Source organism: Pseudorca crassidens, chromosome 15 (assembly GCF_039906515.1).
Source record: "Pseudorca crassidens isolate mPseCra1 chromosome 15, mPseCra1.hap1, whole genome shotgun sequence".
Classification (NCBI taxonomy): Eukaryota; Metazoa; Chordata; class Mammalia; order Artiodactyla; family Delphinidae; genus Pseudorca; species Pseudorca crassidens.
The window spans coordinates 21,172,816-21,191,725 of record NC_090310.1 but is presented as its reverse complement, the minus strand read 5'-3'; the positions used below and the strand labels follow the sequence as shown (position 1 = coordinate 21,191,725).

The 18,910-nt window shown below is 44.4% G+C and overlaps 1 protein-coding gene across 1 annotated transcript in view; it reads left to right on the top strand.

The window, feature by feature from the left end:
* The first annotated feature begins 1,366 nt into the window (after positions 1 to 1,366).
* OTOA (otoancorin) overlaps positions 1,367 to 18,910 on the top strand; it is a 71,868-nt gene continuing 54,324 nt past the window's right edge. Inside the window, exons 1-7 of the mRNA XM_067706415.1 lie at positions 1,367 to 1,533; positions 12,600 to 12,695; positions 13,040 to 13,068; positions 13,160 to 13,190; positions 13,306 to 13,333; positions 14,837 to 14,924; positions 17,738 to 17,869. Of these exons, the coding sequence (XP_067562516.1) occupies positions 12,605 to 12,695; positions 13,040 to 13,068; positions 13,160 to 13,190; positions 13,306 to 13,333; positions 14,837 to 14,924; positions 17,738 to 17,869 (399 nt within the window). The 5' untranslated portion in view covers positions 1,367 to 1,533; positions 12,600 to 12,604. The remainder of the gene's footprint in view (positions 1,534 to 12,599; positions 12,696 to 13,039; positions 13,069 to 13,159; positions 13,191 to 13,305; positions 13,334 to 14,836; positions 14,925 to 17,737; positions 17,870 to 18,910) is intronic.

The window sequence follows — 18,910 nt, the reverse complement described above, 5'->3', positions numbered from 1 at the left end:
GTTGCTGTGCGCAGGCCTTCTCTAGTTGCGGCAAGCGGGGTCTACTCTTCGTCGCGGTGTGCGGGCTTCTCATGGCGGTGGCTTCTCTTGTTGCGGAGCACGGGCTCTAGGCACGCAGGCTTCAGTAGTTGTCGTTCTCCGGCTCTAGAGCGCAGGCTCAGTAGTTGTGGCGAACGGGCTTAGTTGCTCTGCAGCATGTGGGATCTTCCCCGATCAGGGATCGAACCTGTGTCCCCTTCATTGGCAGGCAGATTCTTAATCACTGCGCCACCAGAGAAGTCCCACAACTATTTATAAATAATATAAATATTACATTAAAACCATCAGATGAGCAACAGAGCAGTACAGTTGGCCATTTCTGGAGAGGATGTCTAATTTTGCCACTGACAAAGTAATTTTGCATTACACATTTAAAAAAAGTTATTTAAAAAAAATTTCAGGCATTGAGATGTATTTCATTAAATGTAAAGGATTGCAAGGAAATCTCTAGAGTTCACAATTATATTTTCATTAGAAAAGACAGTTATTCATCATTTCACCATGAAAACCTAACACTTCAATGTATTTCCTTTCTGTTTTAATACAAGCGCATATAACATATATTACTTCATATTTGGCTTTTTTTGGATATAAAGTGATTTCCTTGTGTTTCTATTGTACAGTCTTTATTATACCCATTTAAATAGCTGTATAACCCACGAAATTGATGTAGCATAGTTCACATAACCATTTCCTTAATGGTGAACTCAAGTTGGATCTTTTCCTACCGCCCCCCACCCCTTCTTTCTGTATTTATATGTAATGCTGCTGCAGTAAATATTTTGGTGCACAAACTTTTTTACTTCTGAGCATTTTTTTCTCCTTATATAAATTTGGCCATGTTTACTGACCTAGGGGTCTGAATATCTTTACGGTTCTTCTTCCCCTTTCCCTTCCTCTTCTTCCTTTTCATCTTCTTCTTTTAAAAACCTTTTTATTACAGAAAATTCCAAGCTCACGAAAAAGAAGAAAACAGATAACAATAACCCCTGCTCAGGCTGCAGCAAGTATCAACACATGACCAGTTTGTTTCACCCAGATTCCTGCCACTCCTTGGTCCCCGTTATTTCCACGTAAATCCCAGACATCATATTTCAGGTTTGCAAATATATATCTGCAAAAGATAAGGACTCTTTAAAAAGAGCCATACTGCAATTGTCACCCCTAAAAAACCTAACCATTAAACATCCAGCGACTACATTGCTGCAGTTGTCCTATCATTTTTAAAATAGTTTGTTTGAATTCAGATCCAAATAAAGTCGCTACATTGTAATTGGTGGATGTGTTTGGAGAGCCCTTCAGCCTCTTTCCTCGCTGCTGTCTCGGAGAGGGGCGAGGGAGAGCGCGTTTTCGCCTGCGTCTTGCACGCTTCGGGATTGTGACCCCCGCTGCGCTCGGTGCCCGGGTTTCCACTCGGGCAGCCGCCGCCGGGAGGTGGGCGCGGTTCCCACCGCCCGCGCGCTGGACTCAGAGCAGTCAAGCGGGGCACCGCAGGTGAGGCGCGGGCGGCCGGGGAGGACCCCGCGGGGCCAGGCGCAGGGACGCGGGCGGGCGCAGCTCAGGCGCTGGGGTCGCGCGGGGGCCAGGAGCTCGACGCGGGCCCGGTGCAGGAAAGGGGCACAAGGTGTGCGTGGGGCGGCGGGTGACAGACAAAGGAGAGGGGGCAAATGGCGGATTCAGCGGCTTTAAGGGCTCGCGGGGGCGACGGCGTCATGGGAGGGGGTGGGGAGGAAATTTCCAAGACAGGGATCCGAAGCCACTTAATAATAGTAAGAAGAAGAAAATGATAATACCAGGAGCAACAACAATAGCATCAGTAATAATAATAGCTACTATTCATCGAGTGTTTATATGTCCCACGCTGGGCTCAGGTTTTTTAACATATTTTACATATAAGGAAAGTTCTTTGCGTAGTTTACATATTTTATCTCATGGCTGTTGCGAGCAAGAAATGAGAGTATTCAGGAAGAGCATAGTACTGACTCTGCATTGCATAAATTGATGAACTTTAAAAATGTTTATACAGTCTTTCGGAGGGAGGTACTATTGGCATCCCCATGGGACAGAGGAGGAAATGCAAGCTCAGAGAGGTCAAGGAATTTGTTGAAGAGCACACAGCTAGTAATGGGTGGTTTAAATGAAAACAGGGGCTTCTATCCCTGAGGTGGCACCTCCCACCTGGAGTTTTAGATTCAGAGTTACTGAGCAGAGGCTGGAGAGCAGAGCCAGTATGTGCTTGGAATCATTTAGCTCTGGGTTTGGGACCTGGCCCTGCCACCTACTAGCTGTGTGACCTCGGGCAGGTCACTGGACCTTTTAGAACCTGTTTCCTCGTCTGTGAAATAGAAATAACAGTAATATTTGCCTCAAAGATTCTGCAAGGACTGAGAGAGGCAGTGTGCATAGAGGGGCACGTGCTTTGTTCTCTCTCATTCAACCGTTGCTACAATTATGATTACTAGGGAGTCCCGCCATTTGCTTGCTCTGTGACCTCTGCATGTCCACTGAACTCATCTCTGAGACCAAGTAAAGTAAACCTTCAGGGCTGGTGGATTGAGTAAATGAATTGGTCCGGCAGATGGAAGATGCCCAGTGAGACCAGCATCCTCCTGTCTCTTCTTTTATCACAGAATCCCAGGCCTTCCATTTTGCTCTCCTGAGACTAAAAGAGAGGAAGGGGAATGACTGTCCAGAGTCTCGCTATCAGTGACAGAGCTGGGACTGGCACTTAGGCCTCATGCCTGTAGTCCAGAGAGCTCCTATTCCCTTGAGTTCTACAACCCTTGTGAGCCGGGCAGTTCTAATGCCATGGTTTGAAATAAAATCCAAATCCAGTTCAAATAGCCTGGTATTCTACAAACCAGACAAGTTAGCCCACTTTGCATTCATAGTAATGAAAATAGTCTTGTGGGTTTTTTTTTTTTTTTTTTTTTTTTTTTTTGCGGTACGCGGGCCTCTCACTGTTGTGGCCTCTCCCGTGGCGGAGCACAGGCTCCGGACGTGCAGGCTCAGCGGCCATGGCTCACGGGCCCAGCCGCTCCACGGCATGTGGGATCTTCCCGGACCAGGGCACAAACCCGTGTCCCCTGCATCAGCAGGCGGACTCTCAACCACTGCGCTACCAGGGAAGCCCTTGTGTTTCTTTTGATTTTTGTTTCTGGGAGAAAATCTCCAAGATAGTGTCTGTAGGTCCGTATGTATGTGTCCATGATTCAGACCTTAAATGGAGCTGCTTTGCAGACAGTAAAACTTCATGTACTTTTGAATTGTTGGTTTGTGTCTGGGATGGGATGCCCCAGCGTTGGGGGAACCTCCTAGCATCTTTGCAAGTTTCATGGAAGATGAAATGTCTCTCATCCCTTGGGTGACCAGCTCATCCTGTTTTGCCTGCACCTTTCTGGGTTTTAAAGCTGAACCCTCCCTGCTCATCCAAAAGCAGGAAGTTTTTTAGGAAACCATGTTCATTTCAGGTTTGTGGTTATTGTTGCTGGTTTCATTTTGAGTTCCTTCAAAGCAGTCCTTGGTTGCCTGATTTTCACCCATCTGCTGGGAGAGGGCCTTTAGGTGGGAAGAGGGGCGGGGTGCGTGGAGAAAACTATCGACCCCCAAATCGCCATTGCCCAGCTCAGTCCTTTTAATCCTCTTGGCCGAGCTCCTGAAAGAGAGTGACCCGAAGGGCTTTTAATTAAAACCAAATCCCATCCTGGCGATGGGCTGGGGTTTCGTTGGAACGAAGACTTTATGTGCAGCAGAAAGTGGGGCATCTGTTTCAGTAATTGTAAACCCCTTGTATAGTTAATAGGGAGACTGTAGCAATAAGCACAAGAAGCCTCATTGTCTGGGAAACTGGAGAATTGTGAATGAGGCCAATGCCCCAGGGCAGCTGACCAAAGGGAAGGGAGAAAAAAGGGCCAAAGGTTCCCCAAAGTCCCCAAACCAGTAAGAGTTATTATGAGAGTTGAACATACCAGCCTGCGGGGTGGGATTGATGGAGCAGAATGTGTCTACAAAGTGCTTTGGGATCAGGTTCGCTCAAAACCTGTTAGAATGCGCTGCTTTTGGTGTCTGGAGGTTTCAAAAGTTTCAGTTTGTTTTTGCCCTGGGCGGTCAAGTGAGCATACCTGTTTCCAAAGTTGGTTGAGAAGTCCCCTTGGGGGATAAAGAATCTATTTGCATAACAAGCCAGGCAATAGCAGGGGAATCTGTATTAGAGGGTGCCGGGGCGCCTATAATCTCAAGAAACCATGGGTGTGCATTATGGTGCAAGTTCCCAAGGGGGTGGCATCCTGTGACTGAAGTGAGCCTGGGAGTCAGGCACCACCCTCACCTGTTTTCCTACCAGTCCTCTGGCCACTCCTCTCAGCCCCCTTTCCCAGTTCCTCCTTATCTCTCCACTTTCTTTTATGAAAAAACACAGTATCTCTCTCTTTTTTTTAATTTTTAAATTTTATTTATTTATTTATTTTTGGCTGTGTTGGGTCTTCACTGCCGCTCGCGGGCTTTCTCTAGTTGCAGCAAGCGGGGGCTACTCTTCGTTGCAGCGCGCAGGCTTCTCATTGCGGCGGCTTCTCTTGTTGTGGAGCACGGGCTGTAGTCACACAGGCTTCAGTAGTTGCAGCACTTGGGCTCAGTAGTTGTGGCTTGCGGGTTCTAGAGCACAGGCTCAGTAATTGTGCATGGACTTAGTTGCTCCGTAGCATGTGGGATCTTCCCGGACCAGGGCTCGAACCCGTGTCCCCGGCATTGGCAGGTGGATTCTTAACCACTGCACCACCAGGGAAGCCCCCAAAAACAGTCTTTTTTGTTTTGTTTTTTCTTTAAAAAAATCATTTATGTGGAAAATTTTAAGCCCATATAAAGGTAGACACAAGAATATAATGGGCCTTATGTACCCATCACCCAGCTTCAGTTGTCAACTTGTTTCATCCATCCCTATTTCCTCCCTCCTGTATTATGTTGAAACCATCTCAAATGTCACATTTCTTCTGTAAATATATGAGTGTAGCTCTAAAAGTGGGCTTGGCAAACTTATTCAGTAAAGGAACAGAGAGTAAATATTTTCGGCTTCGTGGGCCACACAGCCTCTGTTGCAACGTCCCAGCTCTGCCGTTGTAGTGTGCAAGCAGCCGTAGACGCTACTTAAATGAGTGAAATGGCTGTAGTCCAATAAAACTGTATTTATGGACACTAACGTTTAAATTTCAAACATGAAATTTTCACGTGTCAAGGAATGCCGTTCTTTTGATTTTTCGAAACTTTAAAAATGTAAAAACCATTTTTAGCTCACGAGCCACACAGAACCAGGTAGCCTTTGAATTTGGCCCTTGGCTTGTAGTTTGCGAGCCCCTTGTAGGAGGTCATCGAGAGGACGTGACCGCCTGTTGACCCTGGAGCTGAACTTGGGAATCAGAGCCTCCTCACCCCTCCCCCGTCCTTGGAACGTACATTCTGCTCACTATTCCCACAGTGGGAGCGTTTTCAAGGACGCAGCCTTGAGAGAGCAGTGTGTTCTTGAGATGGTCTGGACAGTATACATGACTGAGCTCCATTAAGGCCTCTATAAACTTTCTATATTCTGGGGGGCGGGGGTGGGGATCTTGCGGCCCCTCAAGACAAGCTTACTGTATAGCACAGGGAACTCTACTCAGTATTCTGTAATAACCTTTATGAGAAAAGAATCTGAAAAAGAGTGGCTATATGTGTATGTATAACTGAATCACTTGGCTGTACACCTGAAACTAACACAACATTGTAAATCAACTCTACAATATAAAATAAAAATTAAATTAACAAAACAAAACAAAAAATCCCTCATTAAAATATGTAACGGCAACAACAACAAAGACAGGCATTGTAAGTAGGTTTCCTTGCTTATTACACCTGTCCCCTACCAATCTTCCTCAGTCTCCCCTTACCCTCCCTGTATGGGGGCTAGCGTGTTAACCAACATCCCTCCTTTAAAAGATAAGTACTCCTTTAAAAATATAACCACATTTCTGTTATCAACAGTATTTCTTTAAAATCTTAAGATAACCACTCGAGGTGCAAATTTCCCCAGTTGTCCCACAGTCTTTGTTTTTTACGGTTTGCTTGAATCAAGATGCAAATAGAGTCTGTATGCTACAAGTAATTGTTATATCTCTTAAGTTTTTCAAGTTCCTCCGTGTGTGTGTGTGTCTGTGTCTATTTCTGTCTGTCTCTTTGCAGTATATTTGCTGAAGAAACTAGGTGGTTTATTCTGGGGAGTCTCCTACAGTTTTGAGTTTGCTGGTTGCACCTGGTCTACCTAACATTTTAACAAAGGAATGCTTGGGTCTCAGTCCTTGAAACTTACCCACGTCTCCCTACGCTCACTTTCTTGGTGATCTCATCCAGTGTCCTGGGTTCAAGTATATGCTGACTGCTCTGCATAGATAGCTCCAGTCTGGAGCTCTCCCCTAACTGCAGGCTCAAACACCAAACTGCCTACTTGCTTTCTCCACTCGAACAATTAATAGTCTTCTCCAGCTTAGCTTGTCCACATCTGAGCTCCAGGGCCTCTCCCCCAAACCTGCAACTCCTACGGTTTTTCCCATTTCCCACCTCTTTAGATGCTCAGGCCCAAATCCTTGGAGGTTCTGTGACTTCTCTGTCTTTTATTCCTCACATTCGGTCTATTGGCTGCACCTTCAAAATACCCGCAACCACATCTCACCGCCCTTACTGCCATCGGTGACTAAGTCATCATCATCATCATCTCTTACTGCTCTCTCTGCTTTAGCTGTTGCCCCCCTTCAGGTTATTCTCAACACAGCAGTTGGTTTTATGGAGCCAGTTTTTTAAAAGTCAGAGCACAGCTCTTACTCTTGTGCTAATATCACTTCAGTGGCTCCCATCTCCCTCCAAGTAAAAGTCAAGTTGCTAATGATGACTTAACCTCATCTACTGCTCTCATCCTCTTGTGATTTATTGCATATGTAAATTGCATTCCTAATGTCAAGGCCTTTGCACTTCTGATTCCCTTTTTCTGGAACATTCTTTCTCCAGACTTTCCCATGAGTTGCATTTTGAAAACATCAGTCTGGCTTATTTATTTATTTAATAAACCCATATGTAGAGCTTTCTTCATGTCAAGCATTGTTCTAAATGATTTACTTCATTAACTCATTTTATCCTCATATGACACTATGAGGTAGGTACCATTTATTAACCGCATCTTACAGATGAGGAAATGGAAGCACAGAGAGATTCAGTAACTTGTCCAACATCACACAGCTACTAAGTAGCAGAGATGAGATTCAATCCAGGCAGTCCTGCTCCACAGTCCATGCTTCTCCTTTCTCTTTTGAAATCAGCTTCTGTGAGGTATAATTTATATTACAATAAAATGCATCCATTTAAAGTGTAGAGTTTGATGAGATTCAATAAAGGTATGTACCTGTGTAACAACCACCAAAATCAAGGTATAGAAATGTCGCCCCCGAAGTTCCCTTGTGTTCTTTTGCAGTAAATTCCTCCCGCTGCACCCAGTAGAGTCCCAGGCAACTTATTTGTTTTCTGTCACTGTAGATTATTTTGCCTATCATGGAGTTTCCTATAAATGAAATCATGCCATATGTACTCTTTTGTGATTGGCTTCTTTTGTTTGGCATAATGTTTTTGAGGTTCATCCGTGTTGGTGCATAAATCAGTTTATTCCTTTTCCTGAGTTTTTTTTTTATCTTCCATGTCTCTCCTTTACATGTTTATCCTTTTCTCTACTTTCCTGAACTTACAGAATACATTTATAATAGTCATCCGGTCTACTGATTTGATCTTCTGTGTCATTTCTGGATCTCTTTCTGTGGACTGGGTTTTTCTCTATGGTAACCAGCCATATATTCAATTTTTAATTGGATGCTGGACATTTTGGATTCACATTTCTGGATGTTGTGACACTCCTTTAAATATTGTTGGGTTTTGTTCTAGGATGCAGTCTAGTTATTTAGAATCAACTTGATTCTTCCAAGACTTGCTTTTAAGCTTTGTTAGGGTAGGTCCAGGGCAGACTTTAGGGCTAATTCAGCCTATTACTGAGGCAGTACTTCACTGAGAACTGTCCTTGATGCTCCGTGTATTTGGAGGTTTTCCACTGGTAGTTGGGAATTATTCTCCACCCTGGATGAACTCCAGGGATTGCTCTGCTTATTACTGGTGGTTCTTTCTTCAGCTTCAGGTGGTTTCTTACATGTATAGGCATAGACAGACCAATATTCAGCCAAAGACTCAAGGGACCCTTGTTCAAATCTCCAGAACTTTCTCTCTGTGCAAATCCCTCCTCAAGTAGTCTTCCCTGTGGATTCTAGTTGCCTTGATTTCCCTAAACCCCTACTCTGTCTCCTCAGCTCTGTTGGGATTCTCCTTCTGGTGCTGTGGTCTAGAGACCCCAGGCAGCGAGCAGGGGCACTTACAGAAAAACCTCAGCTTTCCCTCCTAAGTAAGGAAAACCCCAGTTCTCCCCCTCCTTCTTTGTTCTCTTCCTATAAGCCTTTTACCTGTGTGTCTCCTTTACTACTCACTCAAGACACTCAACACAGAACACATCACTTCTGACCCTCCTGGTCGCCAAACGTGTGGAGGATTTTCCTTACGCCAAGTGATTCTGTGACACCAGCTGGGTGTCCTACAATTCAACTTAACTCTGACACTGTCTACCTGGAGGTAGCCTCAGGTCCCACAGGTTAAGGGCTCAGTCCCTCAAGACTTCTCCCATCCCACTTCAGACACCAATCTCAAGTAGCAGGTCTCCAAGTTACCCACAACTTCTGTCTGATTTGGCTACAAACCAAGGTTCCCATGACCACCTCCTCGGGTTCAATTAATTTGCTAGAGCAGCTCACAGAACTCAGGGAAACATTTACTTACATTTACCAGTTTATTAAAGGATATGATAAAAGGAGCAGATGAATAGCCAGATGAGGAGACACATAAGATGAGGTCTGGGAGGGTCTCAGGTCTCAGGAGCATCTGTCCCCAGGGAGTTGGGGTGTGTCACCCCCCTGATGTGAATGTGTTCGTCAACCTGGAAGCACCCTGAAACCCCTATTATTGGAGGCTTCCTCACATAGGCATAATTAGTTATTAACTCCATTCTCAGCCCTCTCCCCTCTCTGGAAGATGGGAGGGTGGGGCTGAAAATCCCAAGCTTCTAATCATGGCTTGGTCTCTCTGGTGACCAGTCTCCATCCAAGAGCCCACCCAGAGTTGCCTCTTTAGAACAAGAGGGCTTCCCTGGTGGCGCAATGGTTGAGAGTCCGCCTGCCAATGCAGGGGACACGGGTTCGTGCCCCGGTCCGGGAAGATCCTCCATGCCGCGGAGCGGCTGGGCCCGTGAGCCATGGCCGCTGAGCCTGCGCATCCGGAGCCTGTGCTCCGCAACGGGAGAGGCCACATCAGTGAGAGGCCCGCGTACCGCAAAAAAAAAAAAAAAAAAAAAAGAACAAGAGGTACTCCTAGTGCTCTTTTAAAAAAAATTTTTATTGGGGTATAGTTGATTTATAATGTTGTGTTAGTTTCAGGTGTATAACAAAGTGAATCTGTTATACATATACATATATCCGCTCTTTTTTAGATTCTTTTCCCATGTAGGCCATTACAGAGTATTGAGTAGAATTCCCTGTGCTATACAGTAGACTCTTATTAGTTATCTATTTTATGTATAGTAGTGTGTAAATGTCAGTCCCAGTCTTCCAATTTATCCCTCCCTCACCTTATCCCCTGGTAACCATAAGTTTATGTTCTACATCTGTAACTCTATTTGTTTTGTTTTTTTTTAAATTTATTTTATTTATTTCTGGCTGCGTTGTGTCTTCGTTGCTGCCTCTAGTTGTGGTGAGCAGTGGCTACTCTTTGTTGTGGTGTGCAGGCTTCTCATTGCGGTGACTTCTCTTGCTGTGGAGCATGGGCTCTAGGTGCGCGGGCTTCAGTAGTTGTGGCACGTGGGCTCAGTAGTTGTGGCTCATGGGCTCTAAAGGGCAGGCTCAGTAGTTGTGGCTCACGGGCTTAGTTGCTCTGTGGCATATGGGATCTTCCTGGACCAGGGCTTGAACCCGTGTCCCCTGCGTTGGCAGGCAGATTCTTAACCACTGTGCTACCAGGGAAGTCCCTCTATTTCTGTTTTGTAGATAAGTTCATTTGTAACCTTTTTTTGTAGTGTCCATGTATAAGCGATATCATATGATATTTGTCTTTCTCTCTCTGACTTACTTCACTCAGTATGACAATCTCTAGGTCCATCCATGTTGCTCCAAATGGCATTATTTCATTCTTTTTTATGGCTGAGTAATATTCCATTGCATGTATGTACCACATCTTCTTTATCCTTTTCTTTGTTGATGGACATTTAGGTTGCGTCCATGTCCTGGCTATTATGAAGAGTGCTGCTAGGAACATTGGGGTGCGTGTATATTTTCAAATTATGGTTTTCTCTGGATATATGTCCAGGAGTGGGATTGCTGGATCATATAGTAGCTCTATTTTTAGTTTTTTAAGGAAGCTTCATACTGTTCTCCAGAGTGGCTGTACCACTCCTAGTACTCTTATCACTTAAGAATTTACAAGGGTTTAGGAACCCTGTGTCAGTGATGGGTCAAAAACCAAATATTAGAACAAGAGATCCTCCTAGTGCTCTTATCATTTAGGAAATTACAAGGGACTTAGGGGCCCTGTTCCAGGAACTGGGGGCAGAAACCAATATATATTTTCTATTCTCTCACAGTTTCCCTTCTCTCAGGGATCTCAGTCTTGTCCTACCTGTTGTCCAATGTCTGAAAACCTTTGTTTCATGTTTTGTTTGTTTTCTAATTGTTTAAGGCGAGAGAGTTTATGTACTGCCAATTACTCCGTCATAGCTGGAAGCAGAAGTCCAACTCATTCCTTATTTATTGATGAATGGTATTCCCCTGAATGGATATACTGTATTTGTTTCACTTTTCATCTATTGTTGAACATTTGAGTTGTTTCCAGTTTTCGGAATGGAACTCTACAAACCTTTGTATGGACGTATGTTTTAACTACTCCTGGGTAAATACCTAGGGGCAGAATTCCTGGATCATAGAGTATTGTATACTTAACTTTATAAGACACGGCCAAACGGTTTTCCAGAGTGGCCGTATCAGCAATGGATAAGAGTTCATGCTGCTCCCCATCATCCTCAACACTTGGTGTTGTTAGTCTTTTTAACGTTTAGCCATTCTAGTGTGTATGTAGTGAATTTGTTACCACATCAGACTGGGGTCCGCTTGCCCGCACGCAGCAAAGCCAATCTATTGACGCTGGGTTTTGGTGAAGGAAAGTGCAGCAGTTATTGCAGGGCACCAAGCAAGGAGTCCAGGGAGCTAGTGCTCAAAAGGCCCCCCAATCCCCAAAGTCTTTCAGGGAAAGTTTTTTCAAGACAGGGTGAAGGAGGGGGGTTTGGGGTGTGTGATCAGCTCATGGACATTCTTCTGATTGGTTGGTGGTAATTGGGAGTCGACATCATTAACCTTCTGGTTATAACCGGTCTGTGGCCTACGTGCTTGTGGGCAACATAAGTTTACTTCTTCCACCTGGTGGGGGTTTCAGTATCTGCAAAACAGCTCAAAGGACGTGGCTCAGAATATTATCCACAGTCCTGGAGGAGGAGCTAAAGGTCCTTGAGTTTAAGGGCTAAAGTATTATTATTTTGTCTTGCTTGACTGTTTTCCTTTTTATGCGTTTTCTCACTTCCCTGGTTAAATTTATTCTTTGGAACTTGGGGAAGGCCTAGGAGGCTAAAGTCTTTGTATAGACAAGAGGCAGGCGGAAGGGAGTGTGGGTCTGTTTTGGGAAGGCTCCATACAGTACGGCTCAGTTACAGTACCTCATAAGGGTTCAGTTTGCATGTTCCTGGTAACTAATGATGTTGATAAGCTTTTATGTGCTTATTGGCCATAAATGTTTTTTTTTTTTTTTTTCGGTACGCGGGCCTCTCACTGCTGCGGCCTCTCCCGTTGCGGAGCACAGGCTCCGGACACGCAGGCCCAGCGGCCATGGCCCACGGGCCCACGGGCCCAGCCGCTCCACGGCATGTGGGATCTTCCCGGACCGGGGCACGAACCTGTGTCTGCTGCATTGGCAGGCGGACGCTCAACCACTGTGCCACCAGGGAAGCCCAAATGTATTTTTTTTTTAAATGAAGTTTAAGTTTATATTTTTTCCCTATTGGCTTGTTTATCTTCTACTTACTGAATTTTTAGAGTTCTTTTCATATTCTAGATATAAGTCCTTTGTCAAATATAACAGAATCCATGCTTTTAACTGCTGCTTTTTGTCTGATTGAAGGGAATGAGAGGTAGATGTCAGAATATGAACAGGCCATTGTAGAGTGAGGAGAGAGATGATTGTGTCTTATACTAGCATAGGGTTTAGATGGAGCAAATTGGATGGAATTTAAAATTAAAAAAAAAAACCTCAAGGAATTCTGGGTCTATTTTTTCCCCTTTTGTCTTCTGAATGTTCCTAAATATATTTACAGATACAACCTGAATCAAACCTGAATTTTTCTTTGCTTGAATTAACTACAGGGAGAATGTCTCAGGAACCTAGGACATACTCTCTTTTGCTGTTCCTTTTTCTGAGCCATGGAGTGGCAAGTCATGGAGTTCCAGATTCCCGGCAGGGTAAGTCCTGAGGGAGGAATCATCTGTCATGGTTTCCACACATCTTAGGGAATGGAGTGGGGTTAGATCAGTTTAGGTACATGATGCCGCAAAGTGTTTAGGGATGTGTGTGTGCCTGTGTGTGTGTGTACCCACGTAAGTGTAGAATTTTCAGGATCATTCTGAAAGGGTTTTTCAAACCAAGGTTTTTTCACACTGGCACATATGCTCACAAGTATAATTAAAATTCACTAAAAATTTCCTTCACGAGTAACCTTTTCAGGGGCTCTTTTCTTAATACATATTTGTATTTTTGAGGGTCATCCAGTTCAATTCTATTTATACATTCAATGGCTTTGTTGCAGATTTGCCTCCTTTGTTGCAAAAAATGGCGGTGAGTATCCATTTGATTTTAAACAACATCCCCTGTACTGGAGCTGCCGACTTTTGGATGTTATACTCGACATTATCTCTTTGCCTTTTAGGAAGAAATAATAGATGGAAGCTACCTGAATGGTAATGTCCCTGCTGTCCCTGCTTGTTGCTTCTAAGAATTTCAAACAGAATGTGCCTATGATCTCTCTGGCATGATTCCTTTTTAAGTTGTCTTTTCATTTTATTTCCATTGTAGCCTTGCTGGATCTCATACAGTTTCAAAGGTAACTCATCCTAAAGGGGAGGGGAAGGGGTGGAATAGATTTTTAATAAAAATTCTTAATGGAAGTCTCTTAACTATAAAAAGTAAAATGTACTCATTACAAAAAATATCACCCAATGAACAAGTGTTTTATAATAGATACATTCGTTCAACACAATTTTGGCCCCCTCTGCTCTAGCACAAGAGCTAACATTTACTGACTGCTTACTAGGTAGCAGGTACTATTCTAAGTGCTTTTATGCATAGAAACACATGTCATCTTCCCAAGCCTCCCCCTCCTCCCACCCAAGTAGGCCCTATTGTTACCCCATTGGACAGAATAATGAAACTGAGGCCCAGGGAGGTGATTTAAGGTCACACAGCTGGGAAATGGTGGAGCTGGGGTGTGTATCCGGCAACCTGGCTCCAGGACTCACTGTTACTTTGCTCTCACTGTCACTTTATATTCTGTGTACAGGCTGGTGTTAGATACCAGGGATGTGGAGCAGGGCACTAGATAGTCTTATGGAAAGACAAATATGAACAGATAATTCTAATATAACAAGTACTATGAAGGAGAAATGGGAGCCTTGGGGCCCCGTGACAGGAGCACTGAATTATATTAAAGTACAAGATCTCCATAAACAGTCTTCTCCCTAAGGTAACTCCAGTTGATAGTTTTGGATACATTCTTTCAGGCTAAAATTTTTTATCTATCTATCTGTCTATCCATCTATCTATGTATCTATAAAAAATGTGACTATAAAAGGCCTTCTAACCATTTAAGGCAGGAAGATTTATCTACTGCCAATTATTCCATCACAGCTGAAAGCAAAAGTCCACCTCGCTCCCTTCGTCTGGATGAGTGGCATTCCATTCCATACCATCTGTTTAACATTTCACCTGCTGTTGGATATTTGAGTTGTTTCCAATTTTTGGCTGTTATGAATGAAGTTGTGCATTTTCTATGTGTTGGTCAACGTTTTAAGCACTTTACATGTGTGAACAAATTTAATTCTCACAGTTGTTCGCTGTATTACATAGAAAGGGAAACCGAGGCACAGGAAAATTCAGTAAACTGCCTAAGGCCATACAGTTCAGTGGGAGAGCCAGGATTCAAACCCAGGTTTCGAGCCTACAGTCCTAACTGTGCTATTTCAGCCTCTCATGGTATACAAGGCATCTGTTTTTTAAACTTAATATAGTCAGGACACCTTTCCAAGTCAATCTGTTTGGATTATTAATCTGAGTGGATTGTTATGGGATTTAGAATATAGCACACAGCTTCAAATTGATCATTGTCTTTGAGAGACTGGTATGCAGGCTGATTCCTGGAATTGGAAACTCCCCCTCACTGTGCCAAGGAAACACATCTCCTACCTCTAAGCACAGAGTTCCTAGCATCCCGGCCCATCTTCATTGTCCTTTCTGAACCTCGGTCCCCTGATCACTCAGCTAGTAGGGGAACTGCTCATCCTAGGCGAGCCTGTCACCATGACCTTCTCCTGTCTGTCTTCAACTGAAGCTCCCATGTGTGGACGGCAGACCTGTCCCACAGAGTCGTGGCCTATCTGAATTCACGGAACGTTGCCTTCACCATCCCCAGCCTGCAGGTGTGTATCTGAGACCCGTCCCTATGTTCCCCTCTCAGTGCTCAGGGGTTGCAAAGTCAGGGGCCGGGTAAGTCAGAGAAGTGGGCTAGGTGGAGAGCTAGTCTTCACTTCCACAAAGGAACATGTTCTGTCCAGTGTTTTTAAGCTCCTTTGTCTCTCTTTCATTTTCCCACTTTTGATGGAGACATGGTGTATTAGAGCAGCAGTCCCCAACCTTTTTGGCACCAGGGACCGGTTTCATGGAAGACAGTTTTTCCATGGGTTGGGATCGAGGGGATGGTTTCGGGATGATTCAAGTGCATTACATCTATCGTGCACTTTATTTCTGTTATTATTACATTGTAATATATAATGAAGTAAGTATAGAACTCACCATAATGTTGACAGGAGGCGGAGCTCAGGCGGTAATGCGAGTGATGGGGAGCGGCTGTAAATACAGATGAAGCTTTGCATGCTTGCCCGCCGCTCACCTCCTGCTGTGCGACTTGGTTCCTGTCGGGCCACAGATCCGTAGTGGTCCAAGGTCACGCACTGGTGTTAGAGTATAGGCTGAGCTACTCTAACAAAGAGACCATAGATTGCAGCAGCTCCAACAATTTAGTTTATTTCTGTCTCATATAATAGTCCAGGGCTAGGTGGGAGGTCCAGAGAGGAGAGACAGCTCTACTTCAAAAGGCCATCGAGGGGCCTGGGTTCCTTCTGTCTTGTTGCTTTGTCATCATCTAAGGAGTGGTTGCCCACATGATTGAAACAGCACATCCATTCTCCAACCCAGAGAGGGTGTGGTGGGAAAGAGGAAGTGAAGGCTGAATAGCTTCTCTTTAAGGATGTGACCTGCAAGTTGCACACTTCTTCCTGCTCACGTTTCATTGGCTCACAGTCCACAGTCACATCTTACTGCAGAGGAGCAAGATGAGAGACCATGTACCCAGCTAAAACTTATGGGATTCTGTTCCTAAAATAATTACAAGGGAGTGGACCTTTGGGTATAATTATCAGTCTCCCAATCATGGGTCCAAGAAATATTTTTCTTCCCTTTTAACTCTACTAGAAGAAAAACAGTAGCACAAACATGTAAATGGATGGCAGTGGATATTTGCCTTGGGGAACAATAGGGCCTGGTGGGGACTGCGGTGAATTGGCCAGCACATGCCTCATTAGCATAATCGGTAGGCCAGGGCGTTTTGTTTTGCCTTTACCAATACACTGTGAATAGCACAGAAAATTGGGACAACATTCTTTCAGATTTCAAAGACTATTATTTGATTCAGCAAAGAAGTCATGTCATTGACGAATGAAGTTCTGACATATGTCTTTTTTTGTTTCGGTTTTTACTTACCTTATAGTGAAGATGAAAGTGTCAACCAACATTCATGTGAGAACGACACTCAGAACCCTGGTTGTTATCCATTTACCAGGAACCCGCTAGGTGGAGGTGGCTGGTGGCCTCATGGCATCTGCTTTCTTCGCCATGTTCATCTGTGCAATCTAAAGAGAAGTGATGCCTGCCCTTTCTCTCTAGCAGTAGGGTTTCTCATAAAATGTGTATATTTTAACCTGATTAGGAGCTATACTACCTCTCTTCCTATTTGTATATTCATTTAGTATCTACTTATCCAGCCTCTATTCTCTGCCAGGCACAGTTCTAGACACTGGAGACTCAGGAGAACAGGCGGTCACATTAGTACCCACGTGGGCCTTTCATTCTAAGGGGAGAGACATTGAGTAAACAATCATTGAACTCATTCAGGGCAGAGAATAATGGCTGGCACTTACTGAGAACACTTTACATCATCATTTACTCCTCATGACCTAGGATTCATTCTTACTTACATAGTAAGTTTGACTGTTGTTCCTACCTTTCAGCTGAGAAAACTGAGACCCAGAGATACTGTTGCCCATTTATCAAATAAAAATACAGGTTTCCCAGTTAAATTTGACTTGCAGATGATCAACGAATACATTTTTTTAGTGTAAGTATGTCCCATGCAATATTTGGGATGTACTTACGCTAAAAAATTATTCGTTTATCTGCAAGTCAAATTTAACTGGGCATCTTGTATTTCATCTAACCATCCTAGTTAAGGAACTTGCCCGAGGCCGTACAACTAGTAAGTGGCAAGGTGGGGATTTGCACAAAGGTTATCTGGTGCTAGAGCTCACCTTTGTCCATGATGTCACACTATGCTGCCTTTCTAGAGCACGTCTATTTAAGGAAGATTTAGAAAAGAATTCCCCAGATAGCAGAGGAAATCTCTTTCAGGAGAGGCTGCTGGCCTCTGCCCCTCACCCTGGAGGGGGTGCCACGGGGAGTTCATGCTGCCTGAATTTTGCTCCTGTGCTGGGGGCTTGGAGCATGGGAGAGGGTTTGAGCAGTGCCCATCTGGAAGTAGTAAACTTTCCGGGTAGAGGCCAGCTTCCCTGGACTTGAAACCTCAATCACCTGCAGGGACCAGGCAGGCCATGGGGAAATCAGCTACCTGGATGGAGGGTGGTGAGCCGGAAGAGTAATTACAGTGAGCAGCTGTCCCTCTGCCTGTTGATTATTACACAGAAGGGGATGTATGCCCAGCGTTGCCACATCTTTGTGGTTTCCAAGAAAAGTTGGAAATTTGGATTTTTGTGAGGAATTCCATGAATTTTAAATGTTAGCAGCTCATAAAAAATTTTGGAGCCAATTCAACCAAACGTGTGCAGGCTGCCAGCTTGCGGTCTCTGCAGGGAATTAGGTGGCCTGGCTGGGCTGCTGGCCGTGGTGCTGACCATGTGCTCCTGTCCTGTCCTCACTGACTCTCCTAACGTTCCATATCCAGGCAGTCATGGAACACCACCTGGAACAATGTTTGTACCAGCCCTGGAAACTGCTGGAGGACCTGAGGGGAACCGACGCTCAGCAATTCCGCACTGCCATGAAATGTCTCTTAGAAGACAAGAAGGACCGCTTGGTGAGGCTCTCTTGGCATCCTGGGAGCGGAGGACATCCAGGGCCAGTTGGTGTTTGTCGAGTTGAATGGAATTGAGCCTCACTCAGGCCTGGGCCCTTCTTTATCTCTTCCTCTCTCCTTCTCCTTCTGCAAACTCCCTGGGACCTAGGTTTCCTCTCTTACTTTCTCCAAAGTTCAGATGAAGAGCCTTATGAGTCATATGCTTATGAGTACTAAGAAATGAGGGGTACTGAGGAGTCCCAGTAGTTTGACTTCATAAACATCCATGAATGATTACTGTGCACCAGGGGACACTGGATTCAGAGATGAAAGACTCTCTCTGCCCTCAAGGAGCTTATGGTCCAGGGAGACCAAAAAACAGGGACAGAAAATTTCCACAAAATGAGGTTGGTAATGTAAGAGCAAAGAAAAGGCCTCTGAGACCCAGAGAACCCTTGGAATCAGAAAGGTGAGGTGTAGAGGTGGTTTTTTTTTCAGAGGCAGTTGAGTGTGGAGCAGTGTTTTCCAAAGGGTATTGAACCATTTAAACATTTTAATAATCATAAACTTATTTTAATGTCTGTTATTAAAATGCACATCAAAACTGTGAGTTTGGTGGAAATGTAATGTTTCCTTTTGAAATGAATTTAAGTTTTAAAAAGAGTTTAAAGTAAAAATATGAACTAAATAATAGTAGGCAATGCAAAGATATGGCAAAAATGAGGATGGTGGTCTTTGAAAATGCTACTGATCTGTGTTTACTGTGTGTCGGGTATTATTTCCAGGGAACGATCAGCAAGCCGTTTCTGTAAAGGGCTGGAGAGTAAATATTTTAGGCTTTGCAGGCCATACAATCTCTGTCACCACTACTCACCTCTGCCGCTGTAGCATCAAAGCAGCCGTAGATGGCAGGTCAATGCATGGGTGTGGATGTGTTCCAATTAAACTTTATTTGCAGAAACAGACAGTGGGTCAGATTTGATCTGTGGGCCATATTTGCCAACACCGTTCTAAGGGTTTAACAAACCTGGACCTATTGAATTGTCTCCAGGACCTTCTGAA